This window comes from Arachis ipaensis, chromosome B3, assembly GCF_059453495.1.
Source record: "Arachis ipaensis isolate K30076 ecotype BB chromosome B3, ASM5945349v1, whole genome shotgun sequence".
NCBI lineage: Eukaryota > Viridiplantae > Streptophyta > Magnoliopsida > Fabales > Fabaceae > Arachis > Arachis ipaensis.
In genome coordinates, this window is record NC_142438.1 from 46,870,172 (window position 1) to 46,882,605 (window position 12,434).

General features: G+C 36.7%; 1 protein-coding gene across 1 annotated transcript; it reads right to left on the minus strand.

Annotated features, from left to right (window-relative positions):
* Positions 1-6,169: 6,169 nt before the first annotated feature.
* Positions 6,170-10,916, minus strand: LOC107630395 (DNA repair protein recA homolog 3, mitochondrial). Its single transcript, XM_016333503.3, has 8 exons — positions 10,555-10,916; positions 10,376-10,430; positions 9,415-9,632; positions 9,067-9,154; positions 8,368-8,540; positions 8,016-8,162; positions 7,252-7,386; positions 6,170-6,819 (listed from the first exon to the last, which is right to left on the minus strand). The coding sequence occupies exons 1-8, from the start codon at positions 10,651-10,653 to the stop codon at positions 6,454-6,456; spliced, it is 1,281 nt and encodes a 426-aa protein (XP_016188989.1). The 5' UTR covers positions 10,654-10,916; the 3' UTR covers positions 6,170-6,453.
* Positions 10,917-12,434: the final 1,518 nt, after the last annotated feature.

Here is a 12,434-nt window from a genome sequence, read left to right on the forward strand (position 1 = left end):
TAACGCCCTGCAATCGCGAGTTAGGAGCTCGTCACAGTCATTCAATCATTGAATCCTACTCGGAATACCACGGACAAGGTTTAGACTTTCCGGATTCTCTTGAATGCCGCCATCATTCTAGCTTACGCCACGAAGATTCTGGTTAGGAGATCTAAGAGATACTCATTCTAGCTTAATTCATGTAGAACGGAAGTGTTTGTCAGGCACGCGTTCATAAGGGAGAAGGATGATGAGCGTCACACATAATCATCACCTTCATCACGTTCTTGGGTGCGAATGGATATCTTAGAAGCGAAATAAGAAGAATTGAATAGAAAACAGTAGTACTTTGCATTAATCTTTGAGGAACAGCAGAGCTCTACACCTTAATCTATGGAGTGTAGAAACTCTACCGTTAAAAATACATAAGTGAAGGTCCAGGCATGGCCGAGATGGCCAGCCCCTCTGATCTAAGAACCAGGCGTCCAAAGATGTCAAATACAATAGTAAGAGGTCCTATTTATAATAAACTAGTCACTAGGGTTTACATGAGTAAGTAATTGATGCATAAATCCACTTCCGGGGCCCACTTGGTGTGTGCTTGGGCTTGGGCTTGAGTGTTACACGTGTAGAGGTCCTTTCTGGAGTTGAACGCCAGCTTTTGTGCCAGTTTGGGCGTTCAACTCTGGTTTTGGCTCCTTTTCTGGCGCTGGACGCCAGATTTGGGTAGAAAGCTGGCGTTGAACGCCAGTTTACGTCGTCAATTCTTGGCCAAAGTATGGACTATTATATATTGCTGGAAAGCCCTGGATGTCTACTTTCCAACGCAATTGGAAGCGCGCCATTTCGAGTTCTGTAGCTCCAGAAAATCCACTTTGAGTGCAAGGAGGTCAGAATCCAACAGCATCAGCAGTCCTTTTTCAACCTCTGAATCTGATTTCTGCTCAAGTCCCTCAATTTCAGCCAGAAAATACCTGAAATCACAGAAAAACACACAAACTCATAGTAAAGTCCAGAAATGTGAATTTAACACAAAATCTATTAAAAACATCCCTAAAAGTAACTAGATCCTACTAAAAACATACTAAAAACAATGTCAAAAAGCGTATAAATTATCCGCTCATCATTAGGATTGACTAATTGGGATTAATTCTACACAATTACCATGTTTGTGGTCCATAACTAGGATAGGAACCCTTAATTCCCCAATTCTTGCCAAGAGCTCTTTTGCCATTTAATTTCCATTTTCATTGCTTTTACTTGCTTTCCATTTAATTACTTGTCATTTTAATTTCTTGCCTCTTATAATCAAAACCTCCAAATCCCCCATAGCCAATAATTGAGCATTTCATTGCAACTTTTAGGGAAGACAACTCGGGAGACTTAAAACTCCCAATTATTTTATTTTGAAATGTGACATCTTGAGAATTAAAATTTGATGGTGGGAGTTGGTTGCCGGTTTGGTCTATACTTGCAACAGAAGTTATCTTAAGTGGAAAAATCCAAACTGGTGCAAATTCTCATCTATCAAAACCCATCTAATTGCCGAACTGAAATTCTACTCTCATTTCAGAAACCAACCATTGTTACATAATTGTCATTCATACATACTTAAAACAGATTCAAAAAAATTGAATTAGGGTACCCACCTAAATAATAAACCCTGAGACAATTCACCCACAACAACTTAAAAAAAATAGCATACTTGATGAGCGGATAATTTATACGTTTTTTGGCATTATTTTTAGGTAGTTTTTAGTATGATTTAGTTAGTTTTTACTATGTTTTTATTAGTTTTTATGCAAAATTTATATTTCTGGACTTTACTATGAGTTTGTGTGTTTTTCTGTGATTTCAGGTATTTTCTGGCTGAAATTGAGGGACCTGAGCAAAAATCGGATTCAGAGGCTGAAAAAGGACTGCAGATGCTGTTGGATTCTGACATCCCTGCACTCAAAATAGATTTTCTGGAGCTACAGAAACTCAATTGGCACGCTCTCAATTGCGTTGAAAAGTAGACATCCAGAGTTTTCCAACAATATATAATAGTCCATACTTTGCCCGAGTTTTGGAGACGCAAACTAGCGTTCAAACGCCAATTTCCTGCCCTATTCTGAAGTTAAACGCCAGAAACAGGTTACAAACCAGAGTTAAATGCCACAAACAGGATGCAACCTGGCGTTTAACTCTAAGAGAAGCCTCTACACGTGTAAAGCTCAATGCTCAGCCCAAGCACACACCAAGTGGGCCCCAGAAGTGGATTTCTGCACTATCTGCACTTAGTTACTTATTTTCTGTAACCTTAGCTACTAGTTTAGTATAAAAACAACTTTTAGAGACTTACTATGCATCTCATGACATTTTTACGTTTTACATTTTATCTCTACGGCATGAGTCTCTAAACTCCATGATTGGGGGTGAGGAGCTCTGCTGTGTTTCGATGAATTAGTGCAATTACTACTGTTTTTCATTCAATCACGCTTGTTTCTATTCTAAGATATTCACTCGCACTTCACCCTGATGAATGTGATGATCCGTGACACTCATCATCATTTTCACCTATGAACGCGTGCCTGACAACCACCTCCATTCTATCTGCACTAGCTTGAGTGTGTATCTCCTAGCCTCCTGGTTCATGATCAGAGTCTTCGTGGTATAGGCTAGAATTATTGGTGGCCATTCCTGAGATCCGAAAAGTCTAAACTTTGTCTGTGGTATTCTGAGTAGGATCTGGGAAGGGATGACTGTGACGAGCTTCAAACTCACGAGTGTTGGGCGTAGTGACAGATGCAAAAGAATCAATGGATTCTATTCCAACATGAGTGAGAACCGACAGATGATTAGCCGTGCGGTGACAGTGCATTTGGACCATTTTCACTGAGAGGATGGATGGTAGCCATTGACAACGGTGATCCACCAACATATAGCTTGCCATGGAAGGAGACATGCGTGCGTGAAGAAGAAGACAGTAGGAAAGCAGAGATTCAGAAGACAGAGCATCTCCAAAACCTCAATCTGTTCTCCATTACTGCATAACAAGTATTATTTATTTTTTGTTAATTACTTCTCGTAAGCCCAACCATTTTATTATTAATTTTCTGACTAAGAATTACAAAATAACCATAGCTTGCTTCAAGCCGACAATCTCCATGGGATCGACCCTTACTCACGTAAGGTATTACTTGGACGATCCAATGCACTTGCTTGTTAGTGGTACGAGTTGTGAAAAGTGTGATTTACAATTCGTGCACCAATACTCCAACACACTGTTCAGATAAGATTCAATGGAATTACACATGGTTGCCTTACTTTAGAAAAATTCTGCAACAGCAAATACACAAACCCAACCCACCCGAAAAACCCTAACACAACAACGACCTTCAGCTTTCATTCTGCCACTTTCGTTCTTGATTTCAGCGAGAAAACCTTTCTCCATATTCTTGCAATTTCTGAATGTTCCACTTCTGTCTCTAGATCTGCCTAACGAAAGAAGTTGCACCCTTGTTGAACCTACATATACCCACTGTGTTCACTCTTCATTCCATCACACAAACGAGAAACGACTCAATTGAAAAGAAAAAAGGTTAAGTACTTTTTTCGTCCCTAAGATCTTGGGCCAAAATCAAAATCGTCCCCGACCTTTTTTTCTTATTAAAATCATCCTCAACGTTACAAAATATTATAAAATCATCCTTTTATCCATAAACAATATTTTTTTAACGATTTTGCCCTTAAAAAAACCCTTCCCCTCACCACTAACCCCCAACCCTCTTCTTTATCGTCACCGATCCTCTTTCTCTCTCTCTCTCTTTCTCCCAAGCTCCTACTCTCCCTCATCGCTAATCCCCCTTCATCATCATCACCGAACCTCTTTCTCTCTCTCTTTGTCCCAAACTCTTACTCTCCCTCACCATTAACCCCGCTCATCTTCTCATCACCATCACCATCACCATCACCATCACCATTATCACAGAAATATAGATTGAATCACACACATTAAAGAATCACTAAATAAAGAGACTTCATCCAGTAGAAGCTTCTTCAAGAGCTTGAACCATAGGCGGTTATTACTGCTGTTGGAGGAGGAGCCACAACAGATGGTGGCGGCACTGCAAACGACGCGGTGGAGGAGATAGACGTCGACGATAAAGCCGATCCAGTCTTCATTATGCCCAAAGATGCGATAGTCGTCGAAGAGAGTTCCACAGCAGAATTGAATGACAAATTGGAAGTTCTTCTTGAGAAGAAGGTTATAGGATTGAGAAATGAAGGAACGACGGAGAGGAGGCTGTTGCAAACAGAAAGGGGGATGCCAACAAAGGAAAAAATAAAAGGATTTTGGCTAATGTGTTGCCTGTGGAAGAGAAAAAGATGTTGTTAACTTGATCAAAATAACAGTTTGTTATTTCCTGAATTTCAACCAAATCTCTGCTCCATTTTTTCTTCCTTTTACTTGATTTCTTGGATTTTAATTTATTCTTTATTCTTTTATTTTTTCTAATTTTCTTTCTTCTATATCATTTTTCTTTGATTTACTTTCTCTTTGTCTTTGTTGTTGTTATGGATTTTGGATAGAGTTAAGGTTAAACTTGTGATAATTTTGTTACAGTAAGAAAAGAAAGGGTCAAGGTAGTGGTGTGATGGAGGTGGGAGGAGTGTTGAGGATGAGGAGTAAATGGCAGAGGCAGAAAATGAAAGGAGAAGACACTGTGATTTTGATTTTCTTTCCTTTTTAATTTTTTTAATTTATGTTGTTGCTAATTTTGTGATTGTTGCTGTTGTTGGATTGTTGATTTATTTTGTGATTGTTGCTGTTGCTGGATTGTTGATTTATTTTGTGGTTAGGAGAGAGAGAGAGAGAGAGAGAGAGAGAGAGAGAGAGAGAGAGAGAGAGAGAGAGAGAGAGAGAGAGAGAGAGAGAGAGAGAGAGAGAGAGAGAGAGAGAGAGAGAGAGGGATTGGGGGTTAGTGGTGAGGGGAAGGGTTTTTTAAGGGCAAAATCGTCAAAAAAAATTGTTTATGGACAAAAGGATGATTTTATAACGTTTTGTAACGTTGAGGATAATTTTAATAAGAAAAAAAAAGTTAGAGATGATTTTGATTTTGACCCAAGACCTTAGGAACGAAAAAAGTACTTAACTTGAAAAGAAAACAACAAACTTCAAAATAGACACAGTCCCAAAATCTGCTACCAGGGTTCTTCTTTGTCCCTGAAGTTCGCAACACCAGCCTCTCACCATGGGAGCAAAGAAGCAGTCTGCTATGAGAGGAAGATCGGCTTCAAGAAGAGGTTGAGCTTTGGGAAGCCATGGAGTTCTCTCTCCAAGAGATTCACGATGGTAGATTTTGCAATAGTGGATTTCACATGACTTTACCTTTTTTTTTTTCATTACTTATATTTTTGTAATGCTTTTTTTTATTATCATAACTACCGGTATCAAACGAAAGGGCATTAATGTTCGAAAAAAATTAGAATGGACAATTTTAATATCAAATAAAACATTGAGGATAATTTTAAATAGAAAACTACGTTAGGGACAGTTTTGATTTTAACTCTAAACGTTAGGAACTAAAACAATCCTTATCCCTAAAAGTAGTAAGCGACAGCAACCTCCTGGATCTCAACTCCCCAACACCCAATGTATGTATGAACATAGAAGGGGAGCAAACAGCAAATTCAAAAATTCATGTTTGTCAATGTGAACATGGATGGCCTCCCTCTTGGTAGGAGCCTGAATCTGCTGGATCATGCTTAAATAATAGCAAAAATTGAATATTGATCCAGGTATATTTGAACTCACTACCTCAAAGAAAGAGTTTAAATTTTGGCATCGAACGAAAACGACATGGTTGAAAGACATTAGAATACAATAAAGGGATTCATATTATTTTAATTAATAATTTAAGTTTTTTAAAGAAATCAATTAAATAATAATGTATCAGATGGAACTCGAGCATTTCATCATGTATATTGGCATAATGCTGCAGTATAGTGATTAAAATTTAACTATTAGCATAGTAAATAAAAAATAAGTTGCTACTACTAATCATAGATTCATGATACAGATTTTTATGCATATAATGGAATATAGTAACAGCCCAATCTTGTTCATATTACTGCCAAATATGAAACTAGAGGAAGAACAAGCGCCAAAATAGTTATCAGATGAGAAGCATGTGCACCAACACCATTATACAAATTGTAGATTGATAACCTTATATATCAGCAATGACTTAATAATTCATACTAGCCTTGAGACAAATCATTACATGTGTCGCATAATATTGAACAAAATTTCCAATCTACAAAACGCAATGAAGGATCCATTGCTTTTATAGGCCTCCTTCATTTGAATAAAGCCCCCTTTTCTGTGATCATAGTTTCATAAAATCTACAGCATACACAAATCACCAGAGTTCAGCTTCAAGCAGGGAAAAAATTGGAATGCCTCATACTTCATGATCATTAAAATAATCATGCTTCTAAAGCAACAGCAGTTTCATTGTCACTAGAATCCGGAGACTCTCGATTCACCTCCTGTGACTCCGTGACTGATTCTTTCTCGGTGTCAAGTAGCTTCTCGCGGAGCTTCGCTGTTAATTCTTGTGTGTTATCACTTTCAGCCAGGAACCTCTTCAGGGCATCCTTGCCATGGAAATTCTGGCCATTATACCCGAAATATGCACCATTCTTTGAGATTAGCTTGTGTTTTAGGCTAAGTTCTATAATCTCGGATTCTTTACAAATACCCTTCCCAAACTCGAGTTCGAACTGCGCTGTTTTAAATGGAGGCGCAAGCTTGTTCTTAACAATTTTAACTTGAACCTGGCTCCCTAAAGTCTGCATACAAAATTAACATAATGGTTAAGTGGTTACCATATTTAAGAATTAAATTCCCTCCAAATTCTACTTTTGCTTGTGGGAGAAGCAACTCCTTACTTATTTCGGGGAAGAAAAAGTAGCAAAACTAATTATTTAATTCTTTTACCTTATTCAGAAATACAGATGAACAACATTAAAAAAATTTATTAGTAATTCAAAATAACTGAAAAGAGTACCTCTTTTGTGTCAAAACTCAAAAGCATAAACAAATTCATCCAATGTGACTTAAGTTCATAAGGTAGAAATTAACTCATTTGTTCAAAAGAAAACAGTAAGTTTAGTAAATAGTTCACATATTTAACCTTCATGCTTATTTGATACCACAATATCAGAACAGGCATGGCAAACACTACAGCAGAAAACAAGTGAAGAATTAAGGATGATTTGTACCTCTTCACCTTTCTTCACAAGCCCTACTCTTTTGATATTTAGCCGAACAGAAGCATAGAATTTCAGTGCATTACCGCCGCAAGTAACTTCAGTCGGCCCACCAAACCCCCCAAAAGTTGAAAGCTTTGACCTCACCTGGAGAAGCAGACACACACACACGATCCCATACTTTAGAGATAAACACTTCCCTCAATTAATTTGAACAGATGATGGCGAAAAGGAAAGATACAAATATTCTTATGCAACATTTAAGCAACAAGTAAAAGAGGAACACATCCACATCCATAAAATTCCCTAGGATCAAACAGCAGTTTCAACCAAAACCAATAATTAAGGCCTGGCAAACATAACGCACATTCCCTTCGTAGCCAGGTAATGAAAATAAATACAAGAGAACACTTTCACCAGAGATAGTGAGGGGGAAAGTTTAATATCGACACATCTAGTAGATCAGATAAAACCTATTAATTAGTTACAGTAGCAGAACTCTGAAATCATCATAATCATAATGAATCAAAAGCAGACATGCAGATGGCTGAAAACAACAATAACAAAGCCGAAGCCCAAACATTACATGAGAAGTGAACAACTTTTGGTTCATTAAGTCAAGAAAAAGATATATTCGTAGACCAATATGAAACTAACAGATTTCGGACAGACTCCTACAACAGCTAAACAGCTCAAGATAAAATAAATAATATTCACAATCGGCCATAGCCCATAGGAACATTGGTGACAGTGAAATCAACAACTATAGCTGATACCTGGTTTATAAAAATCAATATACACTGTGAGAGTGACAAGGAGTGGCACAACTTCCGAAGTGCCTGGCTCATCAACCTAGCCTGCATGGCCATGTGAGCATCACCCATCTCACCATCAAGTTCACCTTTAGGAACAAGGGCAGCCACCTATAAATGGAAACATCAAAACTATTCATTGACTCAGCATGTAATGATATCAATCCAATGAAACAAGATGTCAATGATATAATCAAACTAGAATTGAAAAGAAAAAGGATTTTTCTTTGAGAATTTCTAAAATTAGGCCCAATGTCTATTATGGAAAAACAAGCCAACTCCAGGACAGCACCTTTTCAGGCTTCGATGAACTTACACTATCGACAACAATTACATCAAGTGAACCACTCCGAATTAGGGTATCTACAAGACTAAGTGCCTGTTCACCACAATCTGGTTGTGATAAAAGCAAGTTCTCGGTATTAACACCAATAGACTCTGCAAGTGACTTATCAAGTGCATGCTCAGCATCAACAAAGGCACAATACCCTGCATGAAATAAACCAGTTTACATCAGCATAAACCAACCACAAAATTCCTAACACATACTCTGAAGTCTTAACAAACTAATCATAGTAATGGGAATATATATAAGCCCAAAAAACTATAATAGTCCCAAAAGATCATTGTCATCATAAATTCAAATTTTAAAGAAAATTAGTTGGGAGACAGAACACAAAGGTTGATAAAATGCAAAACCTTTTTATAGAACTCAAACAACAAATTCCCACTTCCAAATAACATCACTCAGAAAACTCTTCTGGAAAAGGAATTACCATTCATCAAATAAAATATGATTAAAAAAATTAGAAAGCACCCAGCGTATTGCCTCAGCCACAGACAAATAAAGGCAGAAAGTATTAGAGCAATTGTGACTGCCATAACCAATTACACTACTAGTACTATTACAATCAAATAACAAACTACAATACTATTACTATTAGTCCTAGATCTAACAAAATCAAATGCAAAAGATATTACAATCATCACAGTGAAAGCATCATATAAATATCACCTCCTAGCTTCTGTGCCTCAGCAATCACATGTAAAGCAAGAGTTGTTTTCCCAGAAGCCTCAGGTCCAAATATTTCCACAACACGTCCCTGCAGATATTAAAGTTACATAAGATAAGAAGCATACTAGTACAAGATGGAGCCAATGGCATTTATTTATCTATCTCTCTACCTAGCTGTATAAATTAACCAGAAACATTTCAATTTTTTGCAATGTATGAAGTGTCAAACCAAATAAATCAGTCATGAAGTTTAGCAAGTGATAATGTACAAAATAGACACATTTTTTTTCCAACAGTTCAGATGAAATATTTAGTGGCAATATACAAGCCAAAAGGATCCAACAGCACCTTTGGAAGACCACCAACACCGAGCGCTATATCTAGAGCAAATGAACCGGTTGAGACCACAGGTACATCTTTTGGTGAGATAGTACGACCAAGCCACATGATAGATCCCTTTCCAAAAGCAGAAGTGATCTGATCCATGGCATGTTGTAAGGCCAAATCTTTCTTAGACATGTTCTCTTCACAAGAGTCACTTCCATCTGACTTAGAGCGCCTTCTACCTACCGGTACATTTTTTTTCCAACAAAAAAAAGAAGTAAAACAGCTTAGAAGCTGCGCAAACTATAAGAAAAACCCAAATGCTGGGAAAAAAATTGACAAACCACAGAGAAAGCAAAAGCAGAATCTCCTAGCTTAAGCCAATGACTGCTTACTATGACTCAAACATACAATAATCATTCAAATAAGTAGAAATTATGTTTTTCCAAGTTCCTTAATGGGTTCAGACAATAGTACAACAAGGACAAATGTCAAGATCCTAGTGGAAAACACAATGAATAGACATCAGAGCATTGATAATCCCATTTCAACAACAACAACAACAACAAAACACAAAGCCTTATTTTACAGGTAAGGTTGGCTACATGGATCAAACAATGCAATTATACCCTATCATGTATCATATCTGCACTAAATGACCGAGTCCATTAATGCTTAGATCCCTCTTGCCCACCTATCTAATGACATACATTTATTTCAATAGAACATTGCTGGTCGAATGGCATTGTAATAAAAATTTCTTGTTAAATTTTAAAGTTACATTTTTGTCGCATACAAAACTAAAGCAATCCTCCACTTTAACAATCCTCCATTTTTTATCATTTTAAAATGAGGACTAGCTGAAAGAAAATTTAGGCTTTCAAACTTTCACTGCAGTGTAAACTTAATGACACCAAATTTTCATTTTCTCTTTTCAAATGATTAGAGAAAGAAAGGAAGACGAATAAATGGTTGAGACAAGCACCTTTACTTGAAAAGCTCAAAGATTGAGACATGCCGAAAATTCCTCGTTTAAGTCTCTGCAAGTAAGAGCAAACAAAAGGGCAAATGAACCACTAACCATTCATTTAAGACCACCAACACATAACCAAAAATGTGTGGAGAAAAAAAAAAGGAAAAAAAAAAAGTTTCCGCAGAACATACATAAGCAAGAGCTTCTTCAGAAACAAGAAATGCATCCACTGTATCGGGTTGTAAGAAAGAGCGTCTGATAAGTGAAGTGTTACGGAGCAGCCTTGCCATAGAAACAGAAGCACAAACAAACGGAATGTTTCTTTCTTTCTTTGGATGAAGAAATCAGAAACGTGACATGAAAGGGGGGTTTAAGGAAAATGGAGTGTGATTATGATTTCTGATTTTATAACTGGTGTAGTGCATGAACACTTTTTTGTCATTTTGCTGTGATTTTAGGGTTTAATTTTCCCTCCATTTTCAAGTTCTCAGTTCCCACCAGTGTGTCCTTAACTCTGAAAAGGGTCGAAAATGGGAAACCCACTTAAAAAAACACATTGGGCCTGACCAACGTTAGATTTTAAAAGTGATAAACAACCCTGACCAAATTAAAAAGTGATAAATAGATTAGGATATTAATAATTTCTTAACAATCTCTCACTTGGGCTATACATGTATAATTTCGCAACTTTTATCACATTAGTGTCGCGATGAAATTACCATGATCACCATACTAATATTGTAAGACCCAAAAAAATTAACTAGTAAATTGATTAATTAAAGCTACGTTAATTGGGATTAAGACGCCCGAAATATTTAAAAATATTAGAATTTATAATTTAAAAATTTAACGGTAAAATTTAAATTGTGAAAATTAAATTGAGCGCGAAAATATAACTATTTTGGGGAAAACGCGTACTAGCGTTAAAATTTTTGGTACCGACTTAAATCTATCCGGTACTACGAGTGAAAAAAATTGAAAATATGAAAATAATAAAAAAAATATTTAGAATAGAACCCGAACACTTATCTTAAAAGTTTTGACCCAAGGTTCGGCCAAATAAACCAAAATTCACAAACGGGCCTACGTTAGGCCAAGCCCACACATATATACCCCCAAACCCTTTAGCAATTCAGCAACCCCTTCCTATTTGGTGAGAGAGCAGTTGAGATGGAGTGAAGAGAAAGGTGAGAGCCAAACCCTAACCTTTATCATCTTCATTGGCCATAGGGCACACATGCATCATTTGTATTTGTGTGTGATTGAGTGTGCATCTTGTATTTAGTTTGTCTTATTAAATAATTGTATCTATATACTACTTAAGCTAATTGCTTTATCTGTTCTCTCTATTTGTGTATTCTTTATATTGTTTTGTGTGTTTGAACAACTAAAAAATTTCTTATACTGGCGGTGGTGACGCTAAGGGTTGTTCCTAATGTGATGATTGGAGGTTTGTGAAAAGTTGAGAATAAATGGATACTTTAGAATCCTTAGGTAAGTTGCCATTTTCTGGTTTAATGGGAACCCTAGGCTTGGATCAAATGAGATGTGGAAGATTAAGATTCCTTATATTTCATCGATTTGGCACTTTTACCCTACTGAGAACCCGATGGTTTGGGTTCTCACCCATATATTATTTTTGTTTTTCAGGTGGAGGTTCCAGCGCTCCTCAGTGAGCGGGAGTCTTATCTGAGAGATGGCGAAGAAGACTTTTGTTCCTGTTTTGGTTTTAGAATCTCTCCTTCTTTTGAAAAAATGTATATGATGTATTTATTTTAAAGACTTGCCTATAGAGGCTTATGATGTATTCTTGGAGAGATAGGTTATGTATAACTCTAGCCGGCTTAATCTTCGTAGGCCGAGACTAGTAGATATTTATATATACTCATATATGTCTCATTACACTTATTCTTTCCTTAAGATTTTAATTCATCTGCTCTCCAACGTGCTTATGTATGTTATCTGATGAGCGGATATTTTATACGCTTTTTGGCATCATTTTCATATAGTTTTTAGTATGTTTTGTTTAGTTTTTATTAAGTTTTTATAGGTTTTAGTGTTAAATTCACAT